General features: G+C 29.0%; 2 protein-coding genes, 1 non-coding gene and 1 pseudogene across 4 annotated transcripts in view; all 4 read right to left on the bottom strand.

The window, feature by feature from the left end:
• Positions 1-14,777, bottom strand: part of LOC125867431 (cytosolic sulfotransferase 12-like) — a 69,748-nt gene that overhangs the window by 4,505 nt on the left and 50,466 nt on the right. The window contains exon 1 of one of the 2 annotated variants that reach the window (XM_049547935.1): positions 611-790. The exons of the other annotated variant lie outside the window; for it this stretch is intronic. Within the exon in view, the coding sequence (XP_049403892.1) occupies positions 611-764 (154 nt within the window). The 5' untranslated portion in view covers positions 765-790. Of the gene's footprint in view, positions 1-610; positions 791-14,777 lie in introns of those variants that run through there. 2 annotated transcript variants of the gene reach the window in all.
• Positions 1,769-2,832, bottom strand: LOC125867434 (cytosolic sulfotransferase 12-like; annotated as a pseudogene).
• On the bottom strand, positions 11,723-11,795 carry TRNAV-UAC (transfer RNA valine (anticodon UAC)). Its single transcript has one exon. It is a non-coding gene; the product is annotated as a tRNA-Val (tRNA).
• Positions 12,244-14,777, bottom strand: part of LOC125867428 (cytosolic sulfotransferase 12-like) — a 60,761-nt gene continuing 58,227 nt past the window's right edge. Inside the window, exon 3 of the mRNA XM_049547929.1 lies at positions 12,244-13,235. Coding sequence (XP_049403886.1) covers positions 12,406-13,235 — 830 coding nt within the window. The 3' untranslated portion in view covers positions 12,244-12,405. The remainder of the gene's footprint in view (positions 13,236-14,777) is intronic.

Below are 14,777 nucleotides of genomic sequence, written 5' to 3' on the forward strand. Positions count from 1 at the left end.
TTTTCTTCCTCTATGGAAAATGGACATTCCAAAAATTCAGCCAAGCGTTTAAGCTGAAGTTTGGGCTGCACTTTAATTTCTTCATACATCAAGAAAAGTACTTTGTTAGGCTTTTCTATACTTTGTTTCCAATAATCTAATATGTGATTCCAAAACGGACCATAAGGGCTCACCCCCTTACAAAAAGATTCAAATATTTCTTCAATGGAATGGATATCAATGTGATGAAGTCTTAAATTGTTTGTAAAATGCCACATAGAAGTAAAAGTGTCCTTAGGATTCCTACACAAGTAAACAAGTTTGGTTTCTGAATCTTGGACAGATTTTGGCAATGAAGCAAAGGGCATATGAGTTGACAAGAGTCTAGGTGAAGTGAAAGATGCAAAATTAGGGACAAGACCATCAACATAGAGTCTAATTTCCAAGAATGGAATAAGATCATGAGGGTTCTTAACAAGTAAAGGGTGATTTTGTTCAATAATAGGATATTTCATTTGATTCACTAAAACAAATAAAAGTGATTTTAACCAAGTGGTTCCTGATTTAGGAGGTGTAACAAGGATGATATCACTATCTTGAGCTTGAAATTGTTGTTGACAAGCAATCACACCTTGAATTATTCTTGGCGATGCCCAAAAACCTTGATAGTTGTAAATATATGATCCCATCCATCCTTTTTCTTTTGGTAAGACTGAGAAAAAATTCTTACACTCTTCACTTAGACCCTCTTGATCTTGTAAGTGTTTGGGAAGATATGTTGTCATGGTTTTAAAGATTGAGTGTTTTCTTCTAATTTGTATGATGAAGGTGTATTCATAAGAGTATATATAGAATTACAGAACTAGTCAAGAAACTTCAAATAAAGCTCTTGTTTTGTTACATTACATTAGCAATGTTGTTGTTGTGGGGTCAGGTTAGAAAACACTTCTTTTTCCCATCTAATAATTGAAAAACAAAGCAAGAGAACTAGACAAAGCACTTCAGAGACAGCTCTTAATCAAGCATATCTATGGGTAAAAAATTTAGTAAAGAAAAAAAAATACACATACTTAGTAATAAAATTGTTAGTTGTCTTATTAAAATTTTTATCAGAAAAGTTTAATTGGATAAAATCTTGATTAGGGAGAAAATAGTACATCACATGTTTTACTATTCTTGATTAAAATATCACTTAATATCTCGGAAATGATGCATTCTTCTTGAATATTGAGGTTGACAATGCCTTGTGAACAAATCCGCTTACATATCACTTGAACAAACTTTTTGAACATCTATTTCACTCGTCTTTTCAAGAACATGAATGATGATTTTTTTTTAATTACATAAGTGTTTGAATTGCTCCAGAGTTCCTTGAGACTCGTTAAAACAATCTATCTATGTTTTAAATTGTTATCCGAACCTCTAAAAACTTTCAAACCTCTATTTCAAGTCCATTTACCTCAAATATTATTTTTTGATCATTTTTTAAACCTAACATCTGGTTTTTTGTTTTCTTTTCTGATACACATCTGGATGCATTGAAACATGCAATAAGTGTCAAAACGATTATTGAACGGATCGTTACAAGTTGTCCTCTAATCTGTACTCTCTCTAAACATGAGTGTATACATATATATATATATATACAAAGAGAGTGTGTTGTGCCCTTTTTGTCCATAAGAAAATAAAGTAATATGAATTTTATACATAATTTGTAATAATTTGAGTAATGAATATATAAATCAGTACCATTATATTACTACAATAGAACTTTTGTGATATATATATGTTCTTGTTACATCGATTCCAAACACACATACTCCAACATTGATTTTCAAAACAAATAACCCCTAATCAATTGTATGAAAATTTCAGTTCAGATCCTTGAAATTTTTGTTCAATGATATAATTGAATTTCTGACTCATCTCTGTAGTAAAATAATTTTTCCAATCTCCAATTTCTCCTCTACGAAAGAACACTTTATTTTCCTCTCCAGTTGACAACTTCCCAGTTGTATTCACCTCCAAATTGCTCAAATTTTTAAAGCTACACATTCTCAATATTTCATCTACAACTCCACAATTTTCTTCCTTTATAGAAAATGGACATTCCAAGAATTCAGCTAAGCGCTTAAGATGCATTTTAGGTTGTTCTTTGATTTCTTCGTACATCAAGAAAAGTACTTTGTTAGGATTTTCTATGCTTTGTTTCCAATAATCTAACACGTGATCCCAAAGTGGACCATAAACGCTCATCCCCTTACAATAAAGATCAAACATTTCTTCAATCAAATTGGTATCTTTGTGATGAAGTCTTAAGTTGTTTGAAAAATGCCACATAGAAATGAAAGTGTCCTTAGGATTCCTACATAAGTAAACAAGATTGGTTTTTGAATCTTGGGCAGATTTTGGTAATGAAGCAAAGGGAAAATGAGTTGACAAGAGTCTAGGTGTGGTGAAGGATGAGAAATCAGGGACTTGTCCATCAACATAGAGTGTAAGTTCCAAGAATGGAACAAGATCATGAGGGTTCTTGTTAAGTAAAGGGTGATTTTGTTCAAACATAGGATGTTTCATTCGATTCACCAAAGAGAATAAAAGTGATTTTAACCAAATAGTTCCTCATTTCGGATTTGTAACAAGAAAGATATCACGATCTTGAGCTTGAAATTGTTGTTGACACGCAATCACACCTTGAAGCAATCTTGGTGATATCCAAAAACCTTGGTAATTATAGATATATAATCCAATCCATCCTTTTTCTTTTGGTAGGATAGAGAGCAATTTCTTACACTCTTCACTTAGGCTATCCTCTTTTAAATATTTGGGAGGAAAAGTTTGAGATGTTGTCATAATTTTGAGAATTGAACATTTTCTTCTAATTTGGGGTTTTTATAACAAATAGGCATGGATACACTTATAGTATTATCTCATACACTTCATGTGAGCTCACCACTTCACATTTTTCATGTCTTTCTATCAGTAATAATTACTCATTCATGCCTTTTTATTATAGTTATTAGAACTTTTGTTGTTACTAAGAGTGTGTATAAACGTGAGTGTCAATACTTAGTGTGACAGTTAGGGGTGTACAAAATCAAATCGAAAATCGAATTAAACCGCAAATTGAGTCAAATTGGAAAAAAAATTCGACTAATGGTTTGGTATTGAAAAAAAACTCAACTATACTTGGGTTGGTTTGATTTTAACTAAAAGAAGTCAACCCAAGACCAAACCGACCCGACATTATATATATAATTTTAAAAATTTATTTTATACATAAAAGTATTTACTTTGATGTAATTTCTAAATATTACTTATACGTTTTCATAATTTTTATCTTTTAACATATTTTTTTCAAGTTTTCTTAAACTTAAAATTTTGAATGGTCCAATAAAAGTTATAGTCCATAGATATTAGTAATTCTAATAAAGCTCAATTCTAAATCAAATCAATACAATGCTAACAAAATAAATTAATTCCACACTAAGAATGACAATAATGTTGAATATTTGTTCTTTAGTTTCATTGGTTTAGACATTTAAAATACATAATTGAATTTTAATTTTTCTTTAATGTTTAATCATGTAACTAATACTTATTATACTTATTTTAGCATGATTTAGTACTTTTAAATTATGATCATTGTCATTATAACTTTGCAATACTTATTTTATATGATATCATTATTATTTTTTATTGAATATTTTAGTGTCATCACTCATCTCATATTTTGTGTTATTTTCTTAAGAAACACCTTAGATAGTTGTATTTTGGTTGGACTAAAGAAATATTTGGAATTTATATAATTAATTATATGTTTATATGTACACTTTATCGGAAAAATCCAAAAACATTTTCTGGGGCAAATATCAATAAATTTTTATTTTGATATTTGTGATTTATGGCTAAACGTAGTTAACCTTCATGTAATTGATATGCACACTTCTAATCTTTATGAATTATGAGTTGAATCGTCACAAATTTAACGTACTATTAAATGGTAAACCATTTAATTATGAATGATCTATTTGTTGGTCGTTTATATAAGGTAAGGTTTTTATATATTATACTAGATATAGGACCCCGTGACAGCACGGGGCCCAATATATATATTTTTTTATTTTAATTTATGTCGTATTATGGAATTTGAGAAGTTATTGAAATTTTTATATGATTTTAAAAATATTTTAAATTTTTAGCTATTGTGATTTGTAGTACTTTTTTTTAATATAATTTTGAAAAAAATATTTATTACTCTGTTTGTTCTAATTTATGTGCACACGCCGAATTTTAAATATTAAGCATTTTTTATATGTCTCTTTAATATATTAAGTTGTTAATTATTGTATTTTATTGTACATTTTGAACCTAATTTTTTAATAATATATGTTATTTGCCATGTCCCAATTTATGTGACATTAATTGATAGATTTGTTGGAGTCGAGAGATTTATTTTGTTAATTATTGTAATTTATAGTTTCTTTTTCGTCAATTTCAAACAATATATGTTGTTAATTGATAGAATACTTTTAATGTAATTTTTTTAAAAAAATATGTGTGACTGTCCATGTCCCAATTTATGTGGCACATGTAAAGTTTTGACAATTAACCAAAATTTTAATACATTTTAAAAAAAAATTTAAGTCGTTAAATTTTAAGTAATTTAAATTGTTGTATTATTTATTACAATTTATAATGCTTTTAAAGTAGTTTAAATATTGTACTATTTATTATGATTTATAACACTTTTTTTTTAATTTATGTCATATTATGGAATTTGAGAAGTTATTGAAATTTTTATATGATTTTAAAAATATTTTAAATTGTTAGCTATTGTGATTTGTAGTACTTTTTTTTAACATAATTTTGAAAATAATATTTATTACTCTCTTTGTTCTAATTTATGTGGCAGATGCAGAATTTCAAATATTAACCCTTTTTTATATGTCTCTTTAATATATTAAGTTGTTAATTATTGTATTTTTTAGTACATTTTGAACCTAATTTTTTAATAATATATGTTATTTGCCATGTCCCAATTTATGTGGCATTAATTGATAGATTTGTTGGAGTCGAGAGATTTATTTTGTTAATTATTGTAATTTATAGTTTCTTTTTCGTCAATTTCAAACAATATATGTTGTTAATTGATAGAATACTTTTAATGTAATTTTTTTAAAAAAATATGTGTGACTGTCCATGTCCCAATTTATGTGGCACATGTAAAGTTTTGACAATTAACCAAAATTTTAATACATTTTAAAAAAAAATTTAAGTCGTTAAATTTTAAGTAATTTAAATTGTTGTATTATTTATTACAATTTATAATGCTTTTAAAGTAGTTTAAATATTGTACTATTTATTATGATTTATAACACTTTTTTTTTAATTTATGTCATATTATGGAATTTGAGAAGTTATTGAAATTTTTATATGATTTTAAAAATATTTTAAATTGTTAGCTATTGTGATTTGTAGTACTTTTTTTTAACATAATTTTGAAAATAATATTTATTACTCTCTTTGTTCTAATTTATGTGGCAGATGCAGAATTTCAAATATTAACCCTTTTTTATATGTCTCTTTAATATATTAAGTTGTTAATTATTGTATTTTTTAGTACATTTTGAACCTAATTTTTTAATAATATATGTTATTTGCCATGTCCCAATTTATGTGGCATTAATTGATAGATTTGTTGGAGTCGAGAGATTTATTTTGTTAATTATTGTAATTTATAGTTTCTTTTTCGTCAATTTCAAACAATATATGTTGTTAATTGATAGATTTTTTGGAGTGGACTTTTTTTTTTATTAATTATTGTAATTTATTGTTTCTTTTTCGTCAATTTCAAACAATATATGTTTATTATATAATCTATTTTATGTGGTACCAATAGAATTTAGAGAGTCAATTAAATTTTTTATATAAGTTTTAAATAATTAAGCTGTTAATTATTGTAATGTATAGTATTACTTATATTATTTTTAAATATATTTAAATATTATATGTTAGGTTTTTTATCCTAATTTATATGGCATTGATAGAATTTAAAGTGTCAAATAATTGTTAATTATTGTAATAGATAATATGGAGTATTTAAGTCATTTATAGTATAGTAATTAATATATAATATGTAGTATTTAAGTGTTATATTATGGAATTTGAGAAGTTATTGAAATTTTTATATGATTTTAAAAATATTTTAAATTCATAACTATATATTTCAATGTACAAGATTTTGATAAAATAAAATCTTTAAAGTTAAATTATAATGTTTTTGAAATTTAAATTATTAAAACATATATAATGATTTTATAGAAAAAAATAATATCATATAAAATTAAATGAAAAGGATAATAAATTCAACTTTTACCATGATAAGGTTGAAAAATATTATTTAAGTGGAAGGAGGTGGGGCCCACTTATATATTTTATATAGTAAGTATTGGACATTTGTAATGATTTAATTGGAACAATGGTAGTAAATCCTAGACTCTTCTAATATATAGAAATATAAGAGAAGAAAATGCTGAATTGGAAAAACTATTAGTTTCTTTCTTTATTTGGTTTGAAAATGAGATTAAAAGAAAAGAAACAGAAGATTTATTCTCATAATTGAATTTTTCAACCCAAAAAATATCGAGTAACTTTCACATATAGCCAACATAAAAATCATATTTGTATGTTATAGCTATAGTTTGCATAATTGCACTCCATAGCCAATTTTATGTTTGCTATGGAGCTTTTGATTTGTATAATTCGCTATATACATCCAATTTTATACAAATTTCTAGTTTTGTATAAATTCATTTATACATTATAATTTGTATAATAAAATCTGTATTTATATAATTGTGGTGTCGTAATTTGACTATTTCTAGAAAAATCACTTTTAAAAATGTTCTAAGTATAAAACAATTTGAGAAATACTTAGAAAGAGTCGCCACTTAATTTTTTAAAGAAATTAAGAAAACTTATAATTTTCAAAGATTTTAACAGAAAAAATCATTTGAAAATACCAAAGAGGGTTCGGGGTTCAATTTACACTTCGAGAAGGGTTTAGGCATTCGAAGTGTCCGCTAACATGCGGTTGACCTGCAACTTGACTAAAATATATTTTGACTATTAATAAAGATAAAAATAATGCCTTACGATATTAACTTTGAGAAAATGATTAAATAAATGACACATCTTATTTTATTTTATTTTTTATTTTTAGAAAGGAACCTTAAAATGAAACATTTGGATTAACATGCAAGTGAATAAAATTTTACAAAGAAGCTAGATTGACTAGAATTTATTTAATTCATTTTGAAATAATATGAGAATCATTTTAAATTAATTGACTAACCTTTTTGAGAAATTGACTAAGTAAGTAAATTTTATTTATTTATACTATTAGATTAACTTTGAAAAAATAGTTAAACAAATAGCAAATTTTTTTTTTTTTTTTTAAGAAAATGGGACCCTAATTGAAACATTTGAATTATAGACAAGTAATTATAATTTTAACGAAACTAAATTAGTTGATTTTTATTTGAGTCATTTTTTGGTTTTATGAAAAAAAAAAAAAAAAAAAAACTATTTTTAAACTAAAAAAAGTTTTTGACTAGAGATTATAAATGAAAGTACGAGAGTTGATAAAATGAGATTTGTTTAAAAAAAAAATAAAACAACACAGAGAAATAGTTCGCCTTTTGAGGGATTCGATTAAGTTAATTAACAATTCTAAAGTTAGAGTTAATAACAACAAACAATAAATGATTATAATTAAATAATTTAAGAATAACGGAGAGAAATTGAATTCGAGCCCCCTTTTTTGGGCCATTTTCGCTGTAATTTCTGGGGATTTACTCAATCCCGTTTTTGGTATACAGCTGATGTATATCAGTGTATATCGGCATGTATATCAGCCCTTTTCATGTATCTCTTGCTTCCGAATGTCTATATGTTGCCTCAGCCCTGTATTTTTACGTTTTGGCCACATATTTGTTGCGCTGAACCTGTATATCAATGTATAAGTATTGTATACAGTAAATATACAGCCCATTTTGGGGCTTTTCGGGGCCTAAAATCGATCCTTAACCCCTGTTCACCGTTTCCAGCCCCTGTGTTTTCGTTCTACTGCCTTGGCTGACTTGATAAGGAATAAAATTGGGCCCTTGGCCCAACGAGGAGGTACGAGGGTAGGAGATAGGAGTTCATGTTGAACTCCGAGTAGATTTTCACATGTAAAAAGAAAGCAAGGAAATGTAGATTAATATTTAAAATAATAATAGTGCATTTAAATGAAACTACTCAACTTATGGTAAAATAAATTATTGCGATGATCTTTAATAAACATAATGGGACTATGATGAACTAGCATGAAAGAATAACAAGGACTTACTAGATTCAATTAAGAGCATAACATATGAATACATTTAAATTAGTCCAGGTAATAAACAAACAGATGCCTGACTAAAATTCCCTTCACATAAAAAACGGACAAATAAAAACAAAGCAAAATGGCAAACAATATTGTTGTGTCACTTACCTACATTAATTAGGCATCAAAACACATTTTAATAAAGAGAAAGTGTCTTGAGACCATAAAACCCAACTACTATATTCCTAACAATTCTAAAATGACAACTAGACTTTTTAGCTAACTAATAAGTCACATAAATACTAAGGGAGAAGATGGGATTCTAATAAGGAAAGTAGCAAACGACGAGTTCTATGAATATGGAATTGAAAACCCAAAGGCATGAACGACTTCGAACAACATACAAATTTGAACTTAAACAACCTCTTTTTACTCTAAACAAACCCATTGAAATTAATGTCACGATTGAACTTGAACAAACATTATTACGATAAGGTGTCCAAACTGATTACTTTAGCAGGAGAGATCAATTTATTAGACGAGGAGTGAAACAAGACTTAATACTTCTATTACAGTAACTTCCAATGCAAATTAGTACTAGCAAACAACTTATCAAAATCGACAATATGTTCATGAATGTAGCATTTAAAAACAACCGCATTATCAAACTAAACAGTCTTAACACATAGGATTCTATGCATATTCGGAAGTATGCGAATAATAGGACTATGAACTAAGTTAAAGCAAGATTACAACAGGCTATAAACATAGCATCGGTAGCTGGGATACAGGGAAGCACAACCAGCCTTCAAATTATCTAAGAACATAAATAACTCTTACAAGATTAAGCTAGCCAGGGCGAGAAAACTACTGCAACATCGAAATGGCCAAGGAGACAACCAAAATATACCAACAAATGATGAAGAAGTGGAATGATATCCAGCATACTCAAAGTCGAAACCAAATGTATAGCATATTATCTTGAGCGAAAATTAAAAGAAGATTCGGCTAGCTTTCGACATATGATTCAGCCCACTACCAACACATTATCCCAAAGAAACCTTATCAGAATGTTAACTCGTACTTATGATTCAAAATTCACAGGAAAACGATGTCGATACAGAGGACTAAAAAGAAGAAATTACTCGTCATTCATAGCAGAACCTTTACCGAATATCAAATACATAACACACCATATTGAAGCGGAAACAAGAGGGGGGGCGAGATTACCGTTCTTGGGGCAGCGAGTTGGGACGACGAGACAACGATTCTTTCACCACACTAGTTCCGCCCGAGCAGACAAAGAAAAACGAATAAAACCGAAACCAAGTGACCCTTTGTAAGCTATTTTCGTATATGACTTCAAAATCCAATTTTTTTTTTCCTCCCCCTCTAGTAGAAGAACATAGTATTTATAGTAGGGAATTAGGGTTCGGATTTGGATGAAGAAAGGATAGGAATAGGGCAAAATCGGAATTTCCAACTCACACTTTTCAAAATCGTTCAAAAGCTGTTCCTTTTATGTGAGATTTTCTCCAAAATCCCCAAGAATCCGGACGAGGCAGCAGGGCTGGAACGAGTTGGTGAGGGCAGGCGCGGTTGCTTCTTTCCGTGGATTCTGCCATTTGATTACTGCTGCTTTGACGCTGGGAACGTCTGGAGACGTAGCTGCATCTTGTCATCTGCCAGTTACTGTTGACGTTGAGCACGTCTGGAGACGCGTTCACGTGTTAGTGAAGAAGAAAGAGGATGCAGGGGTTGTTCGGCTACTGCTGTTGTTGTCGGCTGGTATGCGTTGAAGAAGAAGAAGAAACGATGTGGGGTCATTTTTTTTTTGTTTGGGCTGCTGTACGTATATTGTATTGTTTGAAAGGGGTCGGTTTGGTGTATTGTTGTTGTTGCTATTGTCTTGGAGTTGTTTGGGTAATATGGGCTGATTGTATTGTATTGTTGGTTAGGAATTGGGCTGGTTTTGCTGAAAAGAAATATGGGCTTGGTACACTATATAGTGGGCTGTTGGAATAAGGTTAGCTGATTCAAGGAATTGGGTCTTGAAATCGGCCCAAACTTGGTTCAAGATGAAGGCAAAATGGATTTAAGGGTAAAATTGAAATGGTTAGGTTTTGAATTGATAAATTGGTCAATAGATTGCAATTATAGCCAAATGAATTTAGAACGTAACAAAATTGAGTTTGATTAGCAAATTCGGCTAAAGCTAAATAAGACAAATTAATATAGGTTAATTAACGAGCTTCTTAATCTCAACGAAATAAAACAAACAACTTAATTATAACCTAGTTATCTCGAAAATATAACTATAATTTAAACTAAACTAAATAACCAAATATTTAAGATAAAACTAAAATCTTTTGGAAACAACTTTCGAATATTCATAAGATGTACTAATTATATAGAACATATATAGTATTTCAAAATTTATAAAATGACTAAAATTACTTATAAAATAATTAATTATTTCAAATCGTTTGAAATTAAGAAGCTCAAAAATTAATTCTATCGTGAATGGTCAAAATTGGGTGTCAACAATAATTATAAGTGTATAAGACGAAAATATATGTATTTGTATTTGTATATAGAATTTTCTCTCGCTTTATACAAACACAAACGCATTTTATACCGAAATGTATAAAATGACTAATTGTATACCGAATCAGATGGCAAAAAAATGAAATGTTTGCTGCGAATTACAAATAAAATAAGATAAATTTTTATTTTGATATTTGTGATTGATTTCTGGTTAAACATAGTTAACCTTCATGTAATTGATACACGCACTTTTAATCCTTGCGAGTTTGAATTTTCACAAAATTAACAAAATAATAAATGGTAAACCATTTAATTAATTATGTATGTTCTATTTATTGGTCTTATATATGATGTAAGGTTGAACATAAATACGCAAGGAAAAATAATATATATGAGAGAAAATGTGGAATTGGAAAATAACTTATTTGATAATCAAAATGGTGCTAATTATCATGGGCCCAATAAATTGGGCTTTGAATTGTAAGGGGAATTCTTTACGGCCTAATAACCTAAGTAGGTAAGTCGACGGCCCTATAAGTAGATAATAACGACATGGATTGTGGCGAAATATAGGTGAGATCCTTTTACCCTTAACCAGAAGTCTAGATTTGAGTCTGTAGAAATGGAAAAAAGTCTTGTCAAGAGCGTCACTCCAGAAAAAGAGTCATGCAATGCATGAATTTGAATTTAGTCGAGTTACAATATGAGTACAAAATATCGATGAAAAACCATAATAAATGAAACATTCATTTCCGTTGGGAAAAAAAGTGACAATATGAGTACCGAACATGAAACATTCATTTCCATAGGGAAAAAAAGTAATGTTGATGCCCAGGATCGAACTGGGGACCTTCAGTGTGTAAGACTGACGTGATAACCACTACACCACACCAACTTTATGGCACTAGAATTTGAACTTTATTTATTACTTAACTAACAAGAAAAAGAAATAAAATTGTACTACTACAATATAATATTTAATTAGATGTAAATAAAAGAAAAAGTAACATTAATATGTTGAAATTTATGAGGATAATATTATTAAAATATTAACTTATTGCATAATTTTGTTCTTTGGGTGAAAAAATATATTTTCCTCTTCTTATTCAAAGTCAAGGAGATCAAATAAAATCAATTAGATTAAGATTTTTGTATGAGTAAGGAAGTGATCGAATTAATTTAATATCGAATTTCAGATCTTTATAGATAATGATGATTATCGATCAAGAAGTGACAGCTAGATTTAAATTTGCTCTATATTATTTATTTTCGTCCTTTATCTCACCCTCCAAATTATTTTATTCAACTAGCTAGAATAATTAAACCGTGATACCCATAAATGTCAAAATAACTTGTGCATTCTTTTATTTTCTCAAACAACAAGCTATCACAATTTTACAATATTAATGTGACAAACTTCTCAATTTTAAACATAAAGTGACAACAATTAGACATTGCATGCAATAATTGGCAAAACAAATATAATAAATGCTCAATCAAATATATTAAAACCTTAATCCAGATCCTTCAAACTTTTGTTCAATAATATGATTGAGTTTCTCATTCATTTCTATAGTGAAGTAATTCTTCCAATCTCCAACTTTCCCTTTACGAAAGAACACTTTATTTTCCTCTCCAGATGATAATTTTCCGTTTGTATTCACCTCCAAATTGCTCAAATTTTCAAAGCTGCATATTCTTAATATTTCATCTACCACTCCACAATTTTCTTCCTTTATGGAAAATGGACATTCCAAGAATTCAGCCAAATGTTTAATCTGAATTTTTGGTTGCTCTTTAATTTCTTCATACATCAAGAAAATTACTTTATTTGGTTTTTCAATACTTGCTTTCCAATAATCTAACACGTGATTCCAAAATGGACCATAAAGGCTCACACCATTGCAAAAAAGATCAAACACTTTTCCAATGGAATTGATATCTTTGTGATCTAGTTTTAAATTATTTGTAAAATGCCACATAGAAATGAAAGTGTCTCTGGAATTCCTACATAAGTAAACAAGTTTGGTATTTAAATCTTTGATAGATTTTGGCAATGAAGCGAAAGGCAAATGAGTTGACAAGAGTCTAGGTGTGGTAATGGATGAGAAATTAAGGACTTGTCCATCCACATAAAGTGTAAGTTCCAAGTATGGAACAAGATCATGAGGATTCTTGATAAGTAAAGGATGATTTTGTTCAAAAATAGAATGTTTTACTCGATTCACTAAACCAAATAAAAGTGTTTTTAGCCAAGTGGTTCTTGATTTAAGAGTTGTAACAAGGATGATATCACTATCTTGAGCCTGAAATTGTTGTTGACAAGCAATCACACCTTACAACCCGAGTCTACACCCTGGACGTGGCCGGTACTTGAAGTCCATTGCTGGTCCCCAATCGAACCCTCATCCTGGCTGACTACAAGCAGAAGACTAACTCAAGTATGCAAAAGCTTAAAAATTGAATAAAATTCAATAAACTTAAATAGAAAGCTTTAACTCAAAAGAAAACTCTGAATAATATAATATATTTAACTCGCCCCAAAATGGGTAACTTAAAGTCTTTAAAACATTTAATAAAATAAATGAATAATGCAAACTTCTCAACTTTATTGACTATCTATGAAGCCTCTAACTGATAAGGATAAAAGTTGGGACAAGACCCACGACATCCTGACTAAACTGAAAAGTAAATGAAATCCTCTGGAATTAAGGAGACTCATCATAGCTAACTCGAACTCCCGGATGTATCTACGAATCTCATGTTGATGATCTCGAATACCTGTGTCTGCATCATGAAAAATGCAGGCCAAATAGCTCAGTACGTGGAATGTATGAGCATGTAAGGGAAATTCTAAAACATAAACATAAGCTTGAAACTTGATAAAAAGGAAACATACTTACTTCTTCTCAAACTTACTCAACTCAAGGAATACTCAAGGATACTCAAAACTACTCAAACTTACTCAACTCAGAAATAAGATACTCAACTCAAAGATATGATATTCGACTCTAGGTACTCAACTCTGGATACTTAATTCAATATGACTGAACTTATTTCAATATAAAACAATTTAAAACAAGTGCAATATAAAGAAACAAACTATTTAAAAACATACTGTCAACTCTGTGTGTATGCAAGGATATAACATAACTCTGAAATGTATGTAAAAATACAAATAACTGTGTATATAAGAATACAATATCTTTTGTGGGAGATTCTCTAACCGACAGCCATCACTATGAGCCTAAGTGATGGTACAACGTTTTACCTCACGTTGTCAAGGATCGTCATATACCTTGTCATTGATATAGAACCTGAACTACTAAGTGGATCCACTAGTCTATGCTTAAAAGCACTAAGGAATCATCTAAAAAGTATGACTCTTTTTCTGCCCATGATGGCTACATGATTTATGGGGGCTTGAGTTAATATGAACTCGCGTCCCCATATCGGTGCTCAATACTACTCTCAAAATATACTTAGCTCATATGTTTTTAAAACAACTCCTTCTCTGGTTTGAGATAATTATTCAAACTTAATTAGCTTAAAAGCTCTCTTGGAATCAATGTTCCATTTTTCTGTTCAAAACTCTTTTGGAAATCTCAGTTTTCTCTCATCTTAAATGTGTAAACATTTACTCTTGGGAATACTTAGTTCCCATATATCATTTAAAGAAAATGAACTTTGCTCTTACTCTTTACTCAACTTCAAAGGTTAAGTCTTAAAACAAAATTTAAACATTTGTAAAAGACTTCTTAAAATATGGTTCACGCCGAATTATGGACTTGAACGACTCAATGCAAGGTTTTCAATAACCATATATAGAACTCAAATACTTGGAACTCAAGAACTTCAATGATACTAATAATTTCAA

Source organism: Solanum stenotomum, chromosome 6 (assembly GCF_019186545.1).
Source record: "Solanum stenotomum isolate F172 chromosome 6, ASM1918654v1, whole genome shotgun sequence".
Lineage (NCBI taxonomy): Eukaryota > Viridiplantae > Streptophyta > Magnoliopsida > Solanales > Solanaceae > Solanum > Solanum stenotomum.